The sequence below is a fragment of the Prionailurus bengalensis genome, chromosome A3 (genome assembly GCF_016509475.1).
Source record: "Prionailurus bengalensis isolate Pbe53 chromosome A3, Fcat_Pben_1.1_paternal_pri, whole genome shotgun sequence".
Lineage (NCBI taxonomy): Eukaryota > Metazoa > Chordata > Mammalia > Carnivora > Felidae > Prionailurus > Prionailurus bengalensis.
The window spans coordinates 23,136,875-23,157,625 of NC_057354.1; the positions used below are offsets into that span (position 1 = coordinate 23,136,875).

The 20,751-nt window shown below is 45.1% G+C and overlaps 1 protein-coding gene across 3 annotated transcripts; it reads right to left on the reverse strand.

Annotated features, from left to right (window-relative positions):
- Positions 1-528: 528 nt before the first annotated feature.
- Positions 529-18,163, reverse strand: AAR2 (AAR2 splicing factor). Of its 3 annotated transcripts, none has more exons than XM_043602463.1 (4): positions 18,109-18,163; positions 14,536-15,341; positions 10,967-11,196; positions 529-1,884 (listed from the first exon to the last, which is right to left on the reverse strand). In XM_043602463.1, the coding sequence occupies exons 2-4, from the start codon at positions 15,290-15,292 to the stop codon at positions 1,717-1,719; spliced, it is 1,155 nt and encodes a 384-aa protein (XP_043458398.1). In that variant the 5' UTR covers positions 15,293-15,341; positions 18,109-18,163; the 3' UTR covers positions 529-1,716. The 3 variants fall into 3 exon arrangements, with proteins under 3 accessions (XP_043458398.1, XP_043458396.1, XP_043458397.1); XM_043602461.1 differs by having other exon boundaries at positions 17,786-18,144; XM_043602462.1 differs by lacking the exon at positions 18,109-18,163 and adding an exon at positions 16,303-16,680.
- Between the last annotated feature and the right edge of the window lie 2,588 nt (positions 18,164-20,751).

Consider the following 20,751-nt stretch of genomic DNA (forward strand, 5'->3'; position numbering starts at 1 on the left):
TTCTATCACCTAAGAAACCCCGGAGCTATTGGCAGTCAACCCCCTTCCCCACTCTCCCAGTGCCTGGCAACCACTAACTTCTCTCTCTGTGGATCTATCCTGGACAATTCATATGAATGCAGTCATGTAATGGGTGGCCTTTGTCTGGCTCTGTTCATTCAGCACAATGTTTTCAAGGTTCATCCATGTTGTAGCATGGACTAGTAATTCATTCCTTTGGAATGCGTACTTTTAACAAGCTCCCCAGGTAGTTCTGATGAGTGGGCTTTGGGTGGAAGAGAATAGCAAATTCACACAAGGAGGAACTTCTGGTTATTATAAAGCTACAGGGCCTCGATCCTTTCCGGTATGCCTATCTCGGAAGCCCCACTGGTCACAGCAGGCAAAGCTGGCTGCTTGCCTCCTCCAGAGACTGAAGATGTTGGGCAGAGTCTCCTGGTGCTCAGTAGGGAGATGTGGGTCTATGGACAGTGGCCTGGCAGCTGAGAACTGGGCAAATTAACTGCAAGAGAGACTCACACAAGGGGATTTAATCTCAACTCAAAGACTTTAATGTATGTTATGCTCTTGGAAAAACATCTCCAAGGAAACAAATGGAACCAAAAGTCTTAACCAGCACGGATTCTCATTCAGAAACCTGGTATGAGCCACAGCCTTGGAAAAGAATGGTGCAGGGATTCTGATCGCAGTACAACGGTTTGAGGTCAGGGTGGCAGGACCCATGTATGTGGGTACACCCTCAGGACTCCAAGGGAATGGGAGCATCATTACTCCTGTGGCTGACAGCTCCACAGCAGGACTGGGAAGATCCAGGTGGGTCAGGTCATCTCCAGAACTCTGAACACAGACAGAGAACTTCAGCAGGGCCAAAGAAGCCTATTCTGAGCAAGAACCTTCCTCTTTGTTGTTGAATCTCCAGGTCATCAGAAATAGTCATGGTGGCTCTGGTGAGGAATGGGGATGTACAGAGGGGCTGCCAAGTCCCACTTCTGGGACTGAGGCCTCAGAGTGGAACAGAAGAGAGGAACGTGGCATCAGCAAGGCCCCTGAGGTCAGGGGCCACAACAGTCTTGGATGATTACCCACTGGGACCTCTGGACAGGAGGAAGGGATGTTGACGGAGAAAGCAAAAGCTGACCACTCGTCAGACACAACCCACCTGTCTTCTGGGTTCCCCCTTCCCAATCTGGAGCTCCTGAGTGGTCACAGGCCTGTGTTTTCTGTGACGTGTTCCCATTCAACAAGGGACAGACAGAAATTCTAGCTCATTTCCCTAGGAACTTCTAGTTAACCTTTAAAGTCACCAACGGATATCTCAGACCCTGTGCAGTCCAGGGTGTCTTGTTTTCCAACCATCCTATGGAATGAGCTATCAGTTCTCTTGGGTTTTTGGCTCACATTCTTCTCATTCAGAATGAAGTAGGGTGCTGCTGAGGCAGGTCTCTCCTGAGAGCTTCTATAAGAGCCCATTTAGAATTCAGTTAGGTTAGTCCCATGGCCAGGCTGATGGGAGCCCATGAATGTGCCCTCAGGATGCACATAGCCTCTTTGGTACTGAAGAAACTTATTTACTGGTAAAAGAGGGAATTCTGGCTCTAACTTTGCAGAACCTGGTGGGGCCACTACCCCTACAGGTCCTGGTAGGAAGGGATGAATGGAGAGGCCAGGACTGCAGCTGTGTGGGAAGGGGCCTCCCCTGGCTGACAGTATTCCCCGTTAGCCAGTCTCCACACCCTCGGGGAGCTCCACCACCACTGGGGCACAGTCCTCTGGCTCTGCCTCAAAGTCCCACCGAAACTTCTTGGTCAGGTGAGCTTGGAACTTTTCAGCTTTCTGCCTCAGGGTGGCATCCACGGCAACGCTGCAGGCGGAGGAAAAGAAAACCTACAGAGAACAGAGGATAAGTCACTCCTGAGAACACAGTGGGGGCCGAGAAAGCTGTGGAAATTTCCTCATGGTGTTCAGCTCTCTGGGGCGGGTGGATCAGCTGCTGCTGGCACAGGCCCAGGCCACCTGCTGTGCTCCCCCCAAACCAAGAAAGAAGGTCCAAACCCAGCTGAGAAGCTGGGGCAGGACTAGAATGGAAAATTACTATCTTGGGCAGAGATGCCCCATTGAGAGTAAGGCCAGTGGGGCCATCACCCAGGCCTGGTCCCCTGAGGTGCTCTCCTGGGCACCTGGACAATAACTACACCAGCTGGTATCAAGAAAGGCTTGGAGGGCTTATAAGCAAGCCCCTATGCCAACGAGGTGGAACCACTGCTCTAATCTACATGGGCCACAGGCTGCCAGACTGAGGTTTCTATTCCCTTTGAAAGTTGTCTTTGAGGTTCTCTCTTGAAACTGTGGCAACACACACGTAACACAAAACCTACCAATTTAACCATTTTTTACATTATCATTTGAAAAACTAATACACATGATATTTACCATTTTGACCATTTTTAAGTGTACAATTTAGTGGCATTAACTACGTTCACATTGCTATATAACCATCACCATCCATCTTCAGAATTTGTTCATCCCCCGCCAAATGATACTCTACCCATTAAACACTAACTCCGCATTGCCCCTCCCCCAGCCCCCGGAAGTCACCCTTTGCCTTCGGTCTCCATGAACTTGTCTGCTCTAGGTACCTTGTACAAGTGGAATCATACAGTACTTGTCCTCTTGTGCCTGGCTTATTTCACTTAGCATGAAATGTCCTCAAAGTTCATTCATGTTGTAGCACGCATCCGAATTTTCTCCCTTTATAAGGCTGATACTCCATTGTATGCATATACATTATGTTTCCCATTCACCTGTCAATGACCATGTGGGTTGTTTCTACTTTCTGGCTATTATAAATAATGCTACTGTGACATGACAGGAGTCCCTGCTTTTAATTTTGGGGGTATAAACCTAGAAGTGGAATTTCTGGATCATGAGGTAATTCTGCTTAACGTTTTGAGGAACCACCATATGTTTTCTACAGGGGCTGCACCGGTTCACATTACCATTAGCAATGAACAAGGGTTCTAATTTCTTCACGTCATTGCCAAGATCTGTTATTTTTTCTTATTTATTAAAAAAATTTTTTATTTATTTTGAAAGAGAGACAGAGTGGGAGAGGGGCAGAGAGAGAGAGAGAGAGAGCGAGACACAGAATCTGAAGCAGGCTCCAGGTTCTGAGCTGTCAGCACAGAGCCCGACGCGGGGCTCGAACTCATGAGCTGTGAGATCATGACCTGAGCCCAAGTCGGACACTCAACCGACTGAGCCACCCAAGTGCCCCCATTATTTTTTAGTAATAGCCACCATAATGGGTATGAAGTGGTATCTCACTGCGGTCTTGATCTGCATTTCCCTAATGGGCAGTGATGTTAAGCACCTTTTCATGTAGATGTACTGGCGATCTGTATGTCTTCTTTGGAGAAATGTCTACTTAAGTCCTTGGTCCAGTTTTAGTCAGGTTTTTGTTATTGTTGAGTTACTGTAGTTCTTTATATATTCTGGATATTAATCCCTTGTTTTGATGTTCTTTTTAATTCGGTTTCATCTGATATAACCATGGGTAGGGGGCAGAACAGTAATTTTCTCTACATGTGATTTTCCTGGATCCCAATTACTTCTAAGAGTAACAGCAAACTCATTACTCTTTCTCATATTATTTTACTGTTTTCAAAGAAGTTTCAGAATATCCCAACAGACCCTCACAATGCCCTGGAAAGACACACCAGAATGCCTATTTTATGGAAATGGAGGCAAAGAGGAGTCAAATGACTGGATAAAAACTGCGCAGAAGGGAAAGGGTAGTTTTTTCCAGACTACCCTACAGACACAGGAGCATGAAGGTGGGAGAAGCTCTTTGTTCCACATCAGTCTAGTGCTGTGGCCAGCCCACATTCCACCATGGAAGGAATCTCATCTCCAGGAGCCTTGACCTGATAAAATTAACAGATGTACTCTACATCTGATTCCAGGGACACCTGCTTCTCCACTGCCTATTAGCAGGAGTGAAGCTCATTTTAGCGGTCTCTGTTTGGATCCATTTTGTTGGAGTGGTAGCAAGGACAGAAGTGACTGAGGTTGGGGCGGAGGGGAGTATGTGCAGAAGCATGTGTGGGGGTTACAGAATTTGGTTTCATTAACTTGGGAATCGACTAAATACAGGAGCGGGAAGCAAAGCCACAACAAAACAGATCAATAACTAATTAGAGGGGTTGTGTGAGCTTGGTGGTGGGAGGGCAGCAGGGAAACCGGCCGCCTGTCTATAGGCAGCTAATGGAGCTTGCCCTGGAGTGCTGAACGTGGAGCCCGGCTGAACTCTGGGGAGGGGCCCCTGTACGGGAAGCAGAGAAGCCTCATTTCAAGCAGCATTAGCTCTGGAGGCCCTGCATACCCTTGGGTGTGCCCCAAGGTCCTGGGGAGGCTGCTGGCTGAATTTGCTAAAGCCTCTTCCTGTTCCTCTTCTTACACAGTAAACTGTACCCCTCTCCACACAGCCCTGCCTCTCCAGCCACATTGAGCAGCTGCCAAACATGCTCTATTGCCTCTTCTGTGCCTCTCTACACACACATGCTTTTTCCTCTGCTTAGACTACCCTTCCACCCCAACTTTCACCTTCTTCACCTACTAATTTCCACTAGTGACTCAGGTCCAGCTCAGACATCACCTCCTTTAGTATGTCTTCCCAGACCAAGGATGGAACAGGTGCTCCTTTATGCTCCTCCAGGGCCCAGGGTTACCACGAACATAGCCTCAATTTCAGTTAGGTAACAGTCCATTTGCTGTTGAGCTCTCCCAAGAGACAAGGAGCCACTCCAAAGCAGTGACTCTCGGCTACTGCATACCACACTCTTGGCACGGAATCTGACATAACGGTGTTTAATGAGCAAAAAAATGAAGACCACAGGTTCTATGAAAATCCATTTTTGGTTCACTTTTGCAGTCCTTGGTACCAACTAATTGCTCAATAATTATGTGATGGTGCTGCACAACATAAAGGACTCATCCTGGGGAGGAGGTGGCCCCTGAATGCCACCAGCTCACAAGCTACCTCCTTGTGACATGCCTCTTATAAAAGCCCAAGCTGAAATGAACTGCTCCAGCTTCTGTTCCCCTCACACTGGGCCTGAGCCTTCCTTATAGCATTTCTCACACTATGCTTGTATCACAGTGATCTGTGCTCCTTATGGGTAGAGGATGAGTCTTTATTCTCAATGTGTTCCACATAGCGTATCGCCCAGGGCCTGGCATAGAGTTAGGGCCCACAGGATGTTCACTGAACAGATATGAATGAGATGCAGGGGCTGCCCTGCATTTGGCAATGGCCAAGAGGGACAGGTCCAAACAGGCTGGGCTCATACTCATCATTCATCCTTCTCAACCATCTCTCAAACGATGCCGGGGAGTAAAATCAACCAGAGGCAGGTATAAGAGAAGGCTTCTGTCTGAAAAATAAGGCTTCTAATTTAAAAAGTGCTTTGTCCTTTTTAAAGAACTTGTCAATTTAATCTTTACAAGCCTGGACACTACAAACCTGGGAGGTAGGAGGCCAGGAAATTGTTATTCCCACTGTACAGATGAGAATGGTGATAAACACTGAGCAAGTTAATAAATGTTGAGCGAAATCCAGTCCAAGTAGAGAAACCTCAATCCTTTCTCCCTACCGAGACCTTCTTTTTGTCTCGACACAGACTTAATATATTAGTAGTATTTTCAGCACTGCCCTATGGGGAGCCAGGGACTTTTTTTAAAAAGCAACTTTACTGAGGTATAATTTACATACAACTAAATTCACCCATTTTAAGTGTTCAATTAGTTTTGACAAATGTGTACACCCATGCAACCACTGTATAATATAATCAAGGTAAGTATTAGTTTTTCTCTTTCGGTATTCAGTGTTACGAGTCTGAGGCCCACACACCATCATAATCAGAATACTGAATAGTCTTGTCACTCCAAGAAACTCCCTTGTGCTGCTCTTTAGTGGTCAAACCCTCCCCCTACCCAAGCCCCTGGCATCCAATGGTCTATTTTTGCCCATGTAGTTAACAAACTTAATATTTAAAAAACCCATGATTCAGAAAAGGAGATGTATAGACAGTACCTAGTTTTCAAGTAAGAATTTACTTTGATTCTCTTGTTTTTAGATTAATTTTATGGTTTCTTCAGAACATTTAATAATGATCTATTTGTTTTACTTTAATTAAAGTGAAATCAAATAAACACTTAACATCACTGAGAAATGAATCATCTTAATATCGGAAGATTAATCCTGGATATTTAAAAAATATTTCTGAAAAAGGATAATAACACTTGACAAAAAATTGCATTTATCTAAAACTAAAAGCAAACCCCAACAAAAATAAAATAAAATACAATAAAAGCACAGGCCTTGGGTATTTTTCTTTAAATATAGAAAAAGGTATTCATATTTTCATCATTAACACTATATATTCTAAAATTGTAAATAACTTTAATCCAAAATGTGAGAGCCTCCTTTTAAACCCAAGTTAAATAAATTGAGTTCAGTCAGGTCACCTTGAGAAATTCAAAATATCAAGGTGGGTAGCTGAGTCACTATCTTATCCTATTTTTTGGACAGACAAAAAAGATGAAATTTCCTAATTTTTCAATTCCCAAATGATTATTCAACTTAGAATGAAACTAGCCAGAGGTAGAACATTCTCTTTCCACCTGCAGAAGAAGAAAGTGGTCTTAAAAGCAAAACTATCATTTCACAATGATTACCAGGAGTAAAAAGCAGCAGGAATCATGTCTTCTGACGTCACTTTAAAGACTTTGGGATGTTTCATCTGGGGCTAATAAATGGGAACCCACCACAGGCTTCAGAATCAAAACGCAGCCTTGCTATCCACTAGCTCTGGTGATCTTGGGCAAGATGATGTGACCTCTCTGATCCCGTTTCCTCACCATAAAGTGAAATTATACACTTAACTCTGAACATTGTTGTGAAGGCTAAATGAGATAATGCACACAATAAATGTGACAAAGGGATAGCTGGTGGCAGGAGATGTACGAGCAGGTAGATGAAATTGATCATGGCTGGTGCTGTGATAAAAATACTATAGACATCATTGTCAGAGCCAGTGTTTTCCATCAAGAGTTAAAGATGGACACTGGCATTTAGAATATTGGCAAGAAATGAAGCTGGAAAGCATAGGTGGCCTACTGTGACTAAAAGTATTTTAAAAAACAGGTTACGTGACTATATGCCCAAATGCTATGCAATCAGCAACGAGAATCCTTATTTTGTACATAACTCACTTTCTAACACACTATTAAATTCAGATTATCCTTTCATTGGTTTTAAACAAATTATGGTGACTCAAGTTGCTTTTAATAAAAGAAAAAAACTGTATCTATTTTTGTAAAACAAATAATTTTTATTCAACCTAAATCCATGGGATTTATAAAAATCAGTGGCATCTATTCAAAAGGGCCTCTAATGACAGAGGCCATTACGTGGCTAATTTTATACCAGCTAATGTGGCAGCCTTTAAGTGCTTACACATACAAACACCAGTCCCTCTCTGTGGGTAGTAGCATTTAAGTTCCTAAGTAAGAAAGCCAGTTCCACTTACTTGACTACCTGGGGGCAGAGCAGGCGGCTGGCTGAGGAAGGCTTTCATGGACTGATTCATTCACTCATACACACCCTGAGTGAGTGCGTCTGTGTGGGGGGACTGGATTCTCACTGCCAAGATAGTACCAATGTTAACTCTCCATTTAAAAAAAAAAAGGGGGGGGGGGCGCCTGGGTGGCTCAGCCGGTTAAGCGTCCGACTTCAGCTCAGGTCATGATCTCATGGTTCGTGGGTTCGAGCCCCACGTCGGGCTCTGTGCTGACTGCTCAGAGCCTGGAGCCTGTTTCGGATTCTGTGTCTCCCTCTCTCTCTGACCCTCCCCCATTCATGCTCTGTCTCTCTCTGTCTCAAAAATAAATAAACGTTAAAAATTAAAAAAAAAAAGGTATTATAATATCCTTTTCTACAGTGTGCCTGTTGAAATCTCACTCATCCTTCCAACACATGGTTAAATGCTTCCTTTCACAGCCACTGCTGATCCTCTACCTCCTCATATTGCAACCCCAGTCTTAATCAACCAATTCCTTTATGATGCTTATACTGCCCTTTGATCTCACTGCACTGTTTATACCCATCATATTAGAGGCATCTATTTACACTACCACATGATTGATGCATTCCATCCATCTAAAAACATCCAATTACACAAAGTGAGAGAAATGCTAGGTCTTGACTAGGTGTTGAAAATAACCAGATGAACAACAAACAGGTTTTGGATAAAAGTTCACAGCTTAGTGGGGAAGTCAGGCAGACAACGTACACATTTCAGCATGCACGGCCTGTGCAATATAATAGCAACACGTCCAAAGTAGGCTAATAATATGTAAAGGAGAGAGATCGGGGATGGCTTCACAGAGAAATGCCTTGAGGGCATCTTGTAGGATGAACAAGTCCACATCGGGTAGAATAAAAATCATGTTCAGTTAAGAAGGCATGAAACATGGGTATAAAGTTTCAGTCGTGCCAAATGAAAAAGTTCTAGAGATCTGCTGTGCTTATAGTTACCAATACTGTACTGTAAACTTAAAAATGTGTTAAAAGGGTAGATCTCATGTTATGTGTTTTGTGCCATCGGGGGGGGGGGGGGGAAAGGCCTGAAATAGCATGGCATATGTGGGAATGTGCAGGGAGACCACTATTGCTAGAGTTGACATGGGGGAAGTAGGGAGAGGAAGGAGAAGCTGGAGAACAGGTCAGGAGCCAGATCAGAATGGGCCTTGTGACCTATGCTTGGGCTTTGAACTTTCTAGGAAACAAGGAGATGCAGAGAAGTAGGATCACGTCCGCATGTCAGAGAAGCAACTCAGGATGCAGCATGAGACATGGGTGGACTGACCGGGGTTGGCGTGGGAGCTGACAGACTGATGCAGTCTAGATGAGACCACACAGGTCTCAAGGCCTGCCTCAGGAAAATGGTACTAGGGCATGACAGCCTTCTAAACAATGCTGTCTGGAGGGACTTGAGTCAATTCATTTGTTTACTTTCCCACATCAGGGACTCTGTCTTGTTCAAAGTTCTATTCCCAGTTCTACAACAGGGCCTTGAATATAGCACATGCTCAGCAAATACCTGCTAAATCAATGAATAAATCCCTCAAGGGCAGGAACCCTGACTAACTAATATATGTAACCCTCAACACCTTCAGCAGAGTGTTGTATATAAAGGCAGGATGCTCAAAAATATGTGTTGATATATTTTTTTAAAGGCACCTGTCCTGGATTTTTCTAAAAAATGAACATCAATGTTCTTGGTGAAAAGTCCAAAGACAGAATTCTTCCATCAGCTTTGCACACTCCACTTGGGCATCTAGCAACCCATCTGGGTCCTCTCTGCTTCATAAATCATTGTTGGCAACACAGCGTCAGTAATTAGAGCTCAGCTGTCGGTTGTGCTGACAATGGTCAGGAGAGCCAATGACACAGTGTGGCCCTCCTATGTTTGTGTGACAGCATTAACGCACATCACAAGGGTAGCACGTCATTCCCATGGGCCACTGCCAGAGGCAAGTTAGCAAGCGGATGCCCCCTCTCACCCCTCATCAGTTACTGGCTCACACAACCCAATAACTTTGGTGGGGGGGGGCGGAATTTCCCCTTAGGAGGAAAGATGAAGGGATTTAATTCCTCTATTATATCAATAGCCAGTAAAAGAGCAGTTTTAGAACTCTTCTGAAGTAGAATACGCCAGGCTCAAACCATCAGCTGACCAACTTGTCCCCATGGTCTACACAAGTCTTCCAACCGCCAGAGTTTTGTCAGCTGCCTGCTCACAGGGATTCTTCCAACAGTATGTTTTTTTCTCGAAAAGTGTCCACTACCTGAGAAACAAGCCCCTGGTGGTATTTCCACTAATGTCAATCAAGAATCCTTACTGGGGGGATCTACGTCATATGCAGTACCTAGGGGCATAAGCACAAGACTCAGGCCTGGTTTCAAATCCCGACTCTGCCACTTACCAGCTCTGTGACCTTATATAAATGACTTAATCTTTCGAGTCTCAATGTTCTCACTTGTAAACAGGAAATAATCCTCCCTTCCTTGAAGGGCTTTGAAGAGATTAAATGAGGGAATCCAAGAAGCATGATAACCATGATGCCTGATACTCAACAGGCATTCCCTGAAAGTTCGTTCCTTCTCTCACCCTGGGTGGGTGTGGGAGGTTAGTGAATAGCCACCTTGTAAGGAGTGGGCCTCATAATGGTATCACACACAGGGAGAAAAAAGCAGCTCAGGGAACAAAAGTATGGAAATTGACAGCTTCTGCATCTTCTACACTTGAGAAACTTACAAAATGTGAGTGACAGAGGCTGTCCCAAGAACATAAAGGAAGCTAATCTATTTGCAAAGGGAGGAAATAGCACAGGATGAAGATTGTAAGTTGTTTGAAGCTTCTTCCCTAATTATCACTCATAATGAAAATTTAATTGCCAAGTTAAAAGCAAATTTCACTTTTTCGGTCAGAGAATCTCTGCAGAAACTGGCACGTTTTGTTTGAACAGGAAATCAAAGTTACTTTAATGCTTAAACGAGATCTAAGGAGCTGCAGATGTTTCCCTGGAAATAACAAGCTTCAAAACTCTGTCCTACTGGGTAGTACCAACTTATGGCTACAGTTTTGAGCTGAATAACTCATAGAGGTGGAAGTTATTCAAATGTCAAGTACCCCACTGCGTGGCACTCTAGGAGCAAGTCAGGGAAATGGTGGTACAGAGAGAGGGTCTCTGGCATCAAGGAACTCACAACTGAGTAGAGGAGAGAACCAGGAAACAGCCCGAGGTTAGGTAACTGAAACAAAAGAGTAACCTTCCCAGGGTGCTTTCACCCATCCTAGCCTTAATTCTGACCCCCATGGGTGTCAGCCAAAAGATGGCTCACCTGTAAGGTGCTGGTGAGGAAGTTGTTCTGGGAGACAATGTCCACAAAGAAGTCAGCGGGGATCTCGCCAAGCTGGTGGTACAGGATGGAGATGAGGTTGATGTAGAGGGTGTGGTGCTTCACCATGGCTTCTTCAGACCGGCACAGGAGATTAAGGAGCCGCTTCCAGTGCTCAAATGCCTCATACACATTCCCCAAGAGGAAGCATACAAATGCAAACTGGAGTTCACCTGAAAGGCACAGAGAGAATGATCCTGAGACGGTGGAATGCCGGCTGACTGTACAAGGCCGCCAAGTCTACTGGACCTCGGCAATGGGTGGTGGCCTTGTATCCTGGCACCCCTGCAGAGCACTCCCACTAGGCGGGGTTTTGCACTGAGCAGATGCTCAGTAAAAGTTTGCTGAACTGCTATAAACTCAAGCCACGAAAAACCAACTGTGGTTTTGTAAAATCAGACTACAAAAGAAGTACACCTAATATATGCCTGGCACTTAAGAAGTTTACCAAATATGTTCATGCATATTATGCCAGGCAGATCCCAAACTTGACTGCCCAGCAGAATTACTAGGAGAGCTGATTAAAGATGAAGCTGCCCAAGCTGCACCCACGGAGATCCTGGTTGAGTGATGATGAAGCGTCACTATCTGTAGCTCGAAAAAGCTCCCCGGGTGATTCAGATGCAGATGGTCTGTTCCAGCACCGGGGAAATGTTGTACTACACCATGTAATCCTCAGTGCAACTCCAGAAGGTGTTCAGGGAAAGTGGTACTTGTCTCATTTTGCAGATGAAGTCAAGGGACTTGCCCAAGGTCACACATCCAATGCTTGCCAGTGGGAACAACAGAAAGATAAAACAGATTTCCTATCAGGTGACAACAGTTCCAGAGCCCCCCAGAAGAGGAAAATTCGTGAGTATTTGTTCCAGGCTTAGCCTGCCATCCAAAATCACTTGCATTTGCTTACCCACAGGGCTCTGTAATTGGATCTCTATGAACAGCTTTGTGGCTAAATAGCACCAGCTCTGGAACCAAACTACCTGAGTTCAAATCTCAGCTCTACCCTTCACAGCTGTCTGACCTTGGGCAAGTTACTCAATCTGTTTATACCTCAATTTCCTTAATTGAGGGCTGTGGTGAAGATTAAATGAATCAGTATAGTACATGTAAAGCATTTAGAATAATGCCTGGCACAAAGGAGCACTCAAGAAATATCGGTTATTATTATTCCCACATTTCCACCAGATGCCTGTCTCAAACAAAGAGACCTGATGATCCAGAAGCCACTGTCCTTGGGCAAGCAACTGGGTCTCTTGTTGCCAAGATATACTGTTGCTGATGAGAGACATTCTCTCTGGCTTCAAATTTAATGAGGGCTTCTGTGGTGTTATACCTACATGTGGGCCATACAAATAACAGATGCACTCAACACCAATTACCTCTTTAAATGCATACTGTTTGATCTCTGTTCCCTCCAGAGACCTGAAAAACTAGTACCCTATTCCTAGGCTTGTGGAACTAAGTTTGATTAGCTGCCTGGTCCAGATATTAGATGTTGACTGATATTTTCAAGACACAAATTTTCTTTGTACGATTGAGGTTAATGATTTGCTTCTACAGTTGGCTTTACCTGGTTAGTTGTGGAAATAGGAGCTTATTCTCTGAATTTAGGGCACTTACTTGAATTCATGCATTTCTGGCCTAGTCTAAAATTAAATTATGAGATCAGAAATAATTTCAAGGAGCTGTCAGGAAGATATAGTTATCCCTGCAACAGACCCTTCACAAGATTACTGTGAAGAACTAAAATGTTTAAGAGGTAGAAAACAGGATTTCTGTTCATTTCTAAGCCAGAATTTCAACTGTTACTTATTAAACGATAATACTGTGTAATGCATTAAGATGCACCCATTAAAACATGCCCTTTCATCAGCGAGCCAATGATATAGAGGACCCTATATTCAAATTTCTCATTGATCTTCCAACAGAAAAATAGGCAAATACCTGGACAATTTGTAAAAGAAAAAATATAAATAGCTGTTAAAGGTGTGACAAATGTTTGTTGTCACTAGCAATCAAAGAAATATAAATTGAAACAAGACATCGTTCTCCAACCATGCAGTCTTTGCTAAATTGACATTTCAGATGTGATACACAACAGCCTCACCCCAGCTGGCAACATGCTCCTTCTGATCAACAATTTCAGCCCTGGGGGCGCCTGGGTGGCTCAGTCAGTTGTGAATCCGACTTTGGCTCATGGTTCGTGAGTTTGAGCCCCGTGTTGGGCTCTGCTGACAGCTCAGAGCCTGGAGACTGCTTCGGATTCTGTGTCTCCCTCTCTCTCTGCCTCTTCCCCACTCATGCTCGCTCGCTCGCTCTCTCTCTCTCAAAAATAACCGTTAAAGAAAGTTTTTTGAACAATTTCAACCCTAAATGTATGTCTAAGTACACACAAGGATGTTCACTAGATGACACAATAGAGAAAATAGGGACATCTTAAAGGTCCATCAACAGAGGGTTAGTTCAATAACTATGGCACATAAGCAGCCACATTAGAGGGACTGTTTCAATGACATAGAAAAATGTTTATATTAAAGCAGATTATAAAATAACAAAATAATATACTGTAATCTTGTTTTTGTAAAAAATCATATATACACACAAACACATATAATTAAATAGAAGAAAAAAAAACTAAAAGGGAATTCATAGAAATATACAGAGACTCAAATGAAATACTGCACATAGATACATACATATATAAAAGACAAAAAGTTAATACACCAAAATGTAAAAAAGGTTATTTCTAGATGGTGGGAATTGGGAGTGAATTTTTGTTTTGCTTCTCTGATGACCATATATTATTTTTGCACTAAGGGAGAAAAGCAATAAAAATTTTTTAAAAATCGCCATCCTGGGGGCCCCTAGGTGGCTCAGTCGGTTGGGTGTCCGGCTTCGGCTCAGGTCATGATCTCACAGTTCGTGAGTTCAAGCCCCACGTCGGGCTCTGTGCTGACAGCTTGGAGCCTGGAGCCTCCTTCAGATTCTGTGTCTCCCCCTCTCTCTGCCCCTTCCCCACTCACACTCTATCTCTCTCTGTCTCAAAAATAAATAAACATTAAAAAAAATTTTTTTTTTAATCGCCATCCTGGTCTAAGCCAGTGGAGAGACCAACACCTTGAGAGAATCAGGAGCGAACTGAGGAGGCAGATGGGAACCCAGAGCCCTGGGCTCTGGTCTCATTTCAACCACATAGTTGGCCAAATCCTTTCCATCTGTGAACCTCAATCTGTAAAATGAGGGGCTGGGCCACATCAGTGGCTCCCAAACACAGGATTGGCTGCATCAGGTTCACCTATGGTGCTTGCTTACTATATAGACAGACAGACAGACAGGTATTGCTCCACTCCAGATCTCTTGAATCAGTCCCCAGGGGGACTGGGTGAGACTGCTTCCTTAGCCAAGTTTAGGAACCACTGGACTAGATAGTCCAAGATGCAGCCCTTACTCTAAAGCCCTCTACCATACACTTTTCCCCTGGCCCACTCCCAAAGAGTCTCGTCCCTCCTCACCGAGCACATCCTGGGGGCTGCTGGGGAATTGCTTGCTGAGCACAGTCTCCAAGGCATAACTCAAGTCCATGCTGTGCCTGGTTATCTCTGCTGGCGTGGCACCTGCCGGGTATGTCTGTGTGGGCAGCTCTGAGAAGCGGATCTCCGTGCCGGCTCTGGGCTTCATCTCTGGCAGCCGGGCCAGGCCCTCCTGGTAGCTTTTGCACTCAGTGCCGCAGCGAGGTAGATTCTGCTTTATCCGGTCCTTAGTGTGCTTCATGGACAGCACAGGAAGCACCTCTGAGAAGGCACAGATCTGTCGGCTCTCAGGCTGCAGCTTCTCCATTGTGGCCTCACTGATGAAGTTGGTGAGTGAGATCCACTTCTTGAGTGTGGCATATGGGTAAGGTCCCAGGAATTGGTCCAGCTCCTGGAGGTTGGCCCTCATGGCCTCCACCTCAGCCTCTGGGGCTGGGGACAGGTCTACCTCTTCTCGAATTGCATTCCAGCGCAGGACCATCAGCCCCCGCTGCTGCAGGCTAAGGAAAAAGCCCATACGAGGCCCCACCTCCCTGGGATTGGCCTTGTCCACAGAGCTATAGTGGAGGAAGTGGATGCCTGGTGGGATCATCTTCACGCCCCGGAACTTGGGCCCCACCTCCCAGGAGTTGTAGTCGATGCCAAACTCTGTCCCCTTGGGCATATTCAGGATGACCACGGTGGCCCCTTCAAAGAAGAGGCGCTTGGCAAGCTCAGGATCCATCTGCATGGCAGCCATGAGACCAGTGGTACGTGACCAAAAGAACAACCCTTCTTGTCTTACAGAACTGAAAAAAGAAAGAAATCAGAGTTCATCATTTGCTGAGGATTCTCCATGTGCCAGATTGAATCAGACCCTTGACATAATTATCTCCTTTAATCTTCACCACAAGCCTTAATCAGTTTTACCAATGAGGAAAATAAGACTCACAGAGAAAGAGGATTTTGTGTTTTAATGAGCGAGAACACTCACTTCACAGCTAGAAAGACATCAAGGAGAAGTGACATGCTCAAGGTCTCACAAATTAGAACTTAGGTACCCTGTCCTCCAGGCCAGTATTCTTCCCACTCCCACTGTCCACTCAGGATCTGCTCTCACATCTCTCTCTCTCTCTCTCTCTCTCTCTCTCTCTCTCTCTCTCACACACACACACACACACACACACACACACACACACACACACACAAAACAGAGGCTGAAGGTGGGGAAAGCCTGGGTGGTCTATTCGAAACTATAACTGTGCCTAAATTGTCTTACACTACACCTCTGCCTAAACTCGATTGCTAAAGAGTCCCAAGGACTTGAGAAGGATATACCCAATTTCTCATAAGCCACAAGGAAGGCCCAGATATGGACAAAAGGTGGAAAGTGAGTGCTCAGTATCTAAAATTCACAAAAGGTTTGGGAAGTGGAGAGCTTTTCAGCCACAAACCTCCTCTTCCCATTTTACACATAAAAACCCTAATGTCCTAGGAGTTAAACAACTTCCCAAAGGGTGCACAGTCAGCAGAAACTCTGGACCACTTGCTCAGAATGGATTCAGGTGGCGTGGCTGGCCCAAGATCAGTATTTAGAAGAGAAAGAGCTTAGAACACTTATTTTAGCCACCTCTGAACTATCCATGAGGCCATACTGATAAAACATGTATGCAGGCAGATACTGACTGGGTGGTATTTATAAGGAATGGTTTCAACATGAACTAATTTAATGCAAACAATTATCTAACCTTCTAGTCCCAAGATACTTACCTATTCAATTCAGCAAGTAATCACCGAGCGCCTGCACTATGCCAGGATCTTTGCCTGAAACAATAATCTGTGAAACATCCACAGAGTAGGACAGTCACTGCCCTCTAGGCACTTCTAACCCAGCCAGATATACAAACAAGACCCCCAAATTTCACAAACAGAAGAACCAGCTGCCTGTTTAATTTTTCTTACTCTTATGTTAAAACTAAACTGGGAGGAAAGGAAGACCAACCAGTTTCCAAAAATGTTAAGGGCATATTTTATCATCTTAACCCAAAACCACTACAAAGGACTCTCACTCTGAATCAGCACTTTTTTCTCAAACTGCAAATCACAACTCATTAATGGGTCAAGAAAGCAATGTAGAGTTTCGACCAACATTAATTTTTTTTTAAATGAAAGGAACAGAATTAAAAAAAAATCAGAGTGCATCATGAGTAACAAAGATAATAACTGTTTTCTGAAGTTTTTTTGTGTTTGTATGTACTTTTGGTCATAAGGTAAAATGCATTTGTTACTGTAGGTCACAGTCAAAAGTCTGAAAGCCACTGCTAACTAATTTGCATCATCACCTTCTTATTCCTAACCCTGAATTCAGAAGGTACTTAATAAATACTTGCTAAATTAAGAGCTATTGCATTCAGAATAATTGTTCATCAATTAGCCATTTTCCCTTGGGGCATCTGTGTGCTCCTCCTTCATAATGACATTCCTTTATTCCAATTCCACCAGCCCATAATTCTCCTCACTGTATCGTCAGCAGCTGGCACATGGCCTGGCACAGAGAAAATGCCCTGGAATGCAGAAAGTCACATCCATCTGCTTCTCTCTACAGCATCCTTACTCCAAGTTACCTGTCCCTCACCCAAAGAGTGCCTGCCCCTCTAATCCGCTCTCCATCCAACAGCCAGAATGAACTTTTTGAAGTGCCAATCTAAGCATGTCAACACCCACACTTAATGCCATCTGAGTGGCTTCTCATGTGGCTCCTGGAAAACCAGAATTCCTACCGTGACCTACAAACCCTACAAGGTCTATGCTGCCTGGTCCCTGGCAATTCCTCCAGACTGTTTCACACCACGCACCCCACCCCTGCAAGCTCTCTGTATCAGCCACACTGGCCTCTTTTAGACCCTCAAGCAGGAGTCTGCTCTGCATAGAAAACTCTTCCCTCCCCTATTCCTCAAATCATTTTTCTGATCTCAGCACAACTGTCATTTCCTCAGTCCAGCTTCCTTGAGTCCATGTCCTGGGGCTAGATCAGGTATCCAGTGATACACTCTCAAGGCACCTTGTACCTTTCCATTTCATTTATCAGCCTGCAAATTTGCCTATGTTTAATAGACAGCTGTCAGCTCCGTGAGACTTGAGCCTTTTTGTACCTCGAGCACATAAAAGATGCTTGATAAGCATTTATTTAATGAAAACATGATATCCATTTTGTAGATGACAAACGAAGGGATGGTTTGGGCAAATACCTTACCCAAAATTACAGAGTCGGACATAACCATGTCAGACGCGGCCACAGTCTCCGGCCCCCAAGTTCTAAAGTTAGGGGGGGAAAGCGCGAAGTTACCCCGGGTGCCCCAGGAAGTAGTGGCGACGGTGTCTCTGGTGACGGTTTCTTAGGGAGAAAGGCCTGCAGAGCCACCAGGGTCCCACCACCGGCCAGAGACCAGGACGCGTACGTCCCGGCGAGGTATCCCACTTCAGGGCACTCCGCGATCCGGAGCCGGGAAGAGGGAGCCCGGGCCACACAGACAACGAAAGCAGAGGAGTTAAAACAGGCCAGGACGCCGCACTCACCAGCTTCGGACTCTCCCCACTCTGAGACACCGGGGAAACTCACCGGAAGTTCTCGCGCTTTGGCGCGGGACGGGCGCGACGGGGAAAGCGGCCCGGCAGAGCTCTTGGTCTCGGGAAGAACGGTCCGCGGCTGCAGGTTCCGCCCATCAAATGTCGTCTTTTGCCACTTTCAGTTACACGTTTCAGCTCCTGAGCCATGGGTAACAACTTTCACCAAACTATGCATATCCTGCTCCAGAAACACATCCACCAACACTGGTCCTTTGGTCTCAGTCATTGTTGCTGAAGCTGGGGTCAAGATTATGACTGCCTAGTAGCCACAATCTGATGCTCAGGAATGGTCCGGGTCAGCCAGTATCTACCTGAGTATCACCTCTGGCCCATTATCACCCAGTTCCAGCTTCCAACCACACTCGGCCCTAGAGGAGATTGTCAGATTGTCAGAAATCAGCCCCCAGCGTGGAGAGGAACCAGTCTCAGCCACAGTAGCCACCACATGGATCCCTCCAGCCATAATCGCCCAGTATCCTCAGGCGGTGCAGGCAACGACAGTCTTAGTCTCTGTTGTTTCCCTGGAACGGAGTAGGAAGCGCCAGGCACAAAGTCTCAGCTGGATATATAACTAGATATACATACAGATGAAGATGTAGATATAGATCAAGTTTAATTAACTATAGTATTAATAAATGGATTCTATTTGGGGGCCTAGCTCTGTGCTGTGTGGTTGTATCAGTCAGGGTTCAACCAAAGAGGCAGAACCAATAGGAGATATATATTAAGAGATTTATTGCAAAGAATTGGCTTATGTGCTTGTGTGGGCTGGCTAGGTAAGTCCAAAATCCCTAGGGCAGGCCATTCTTATGTGACTTCTAAGCCTTACATTAACCCTAGTAAGTAGGTATTAGTATTCCCAACTTACAGAAGAGAAAACTGAGGCTCAGAGAGGTTACACAGCTGGAGAGTGGCAGAGCTAGGATGCAAACCAAGGTCTGACTGGCTATTCTTGTCCCTGTGCTGCTGCTGCTTAGCTAGCCTGTCATACTTCCTCAGTGACAGCTGGACACACCAATCTGTCTCAGTCGAAACTCATCTCTTAGTGGGCTACAGACTAGACTGGGCCTTGAGGTCATGGTTAATCACAGTAAGATGCTACAGGATTAACCAGAGATGGCCTTCATCAGTCACAGTCATGCATGTCAATCTCAGCCTGTTGTGTCAGTTCCATTTCCTGCACGAAGAAGCTCAGCTCCCTCTCTGAGCTTCCTTATTCCCAGTGTTACGTGCTGAGCTCCACAGTCTGGTCTCAGAGCTCCCCATTCCAGCTGAGCTCACTGTTTTCTCAGACACTCCAGGGCACTGAATTATGGGCATGGAAGCTACAGACGGTGGCCCTGGAATCCCACCTTGTGGGTCACATCTCCATCCGAATCAGGGTTTTCAACTTTGGTACTATTGACATTTCAGACCAGATAATTATTTGTTGTGGGAGCTGTCCTGTGCATTGTAGGATGTTTAAGAGCATCCCTATTCTCTACCCACTAGATGCCAGTAACCCGCCTCAGTTGTGTCAACCAGAAATGTCTTCAGACATTGCTAAATGTTCCCTGGGGTGGGGGTGGGGGCAAAATGGCACCATGCAAAATGCATCCAATTATTATCAGTGGTTCTCACTTGTAAGATTTTGGGCAATAAAGAAAGGTGGTCTGGGGTGAGCCACCTAGTAGAGTAAAAAGGAAAGTGTGGTACATGCAACTCAGGCAGTCCAAGGAGTGAGTTTAAGTTTTACATAAATTATATTTTATATTTTTGCATTTTTTAATTTTATATTTTTGCATTTATTTTTATGAAGACCTCATTTCTTTGGCAAGTGACACTAGTTTTCCATTTATGAAGTAATATCATTTCCTTTACATACACATTTATAGAGTCAGTTTTTTTTTTAATTTTTTTAAACAATTTTTTTTTAATTTTTTTTTTCAACATTTATTTATTTTTGGGACAGAGAGAGACAGAGCATGAACGGGGAGGGGCAGAGAGAGAGGGAGACACAGAATCGGAAACAGGCTCCAGGCTCTGAGCCATCAGCCCAGAGCCCGACGCGGGGCTCGAACTCACGGACTGCGAGATCGTGACCTGGCTGAAGTCGGACGCTCAACCGACTGCGCCACCCAGGCGCCCCTATAGAGTCAGTTTAAAGAAAGAAGTCGATAATGGGATGGTGGCACATATAGGGATATGGCAACATATATGGCGGTGGCCAAAGGCTGAAGCTCGGGACTGGTGTATACATTATCTGCTAGGCTCCCACGGAGTAGGATTATAGGAAGAGATCCCAATGCAGGTGGTCTTCTTTCGGAAGAGGATGGGTCATGCTGTTCCTCCACACACCAAGCCCCTCTTCATCCTGGGGCCCACGTGCTTTTTCCTTCTGCCTAGCATGTTCTCGCCCAAGGTCCTCACCTTACTGGACGTTTCTCTTCATGCAGCTCTTCTGCAAGGGGGCCATAACTGGCCACCTTACTTAAAGTGGTCTCCCTCAGCAACCATCTCCTTCCTCTGTGCATTTCCTTCCCGGTGCTAATCACTCTGGAGTTGTCTCTGACTGCTTGACTGTTGTGTCATCTGTTTCCTGCACTCTACTAG

What these genes read in the sequence shown, in the direction of transcription:
- AAR2 (XM_043602463.1), bottom strand. Translation starts at nt 15,292, where the DNA reads ATGGCTGCCATGCAGATGGATCCTGAGCTTGCCAAGCGCCTCTTCTTT. An exon ending in CAGCCCCCAGGATGTGCTCG is followed by an intron (nt 11,197 to 14,535) that starts GTGAGGAGGGAC and finishes TGTGCCTTTCAG; the next exon opens with GTGAACTCCAGTTTGCATTT. An exon ending in TCCTCACCAGCACCTTACAG is followed by an intron (nt 1,885 to 10,966) that starts GTGAGCCATCTT and finishes TGTTCTCTGTAG; the next exon opens with GTTTTCTTTTCCTCCGCCTG.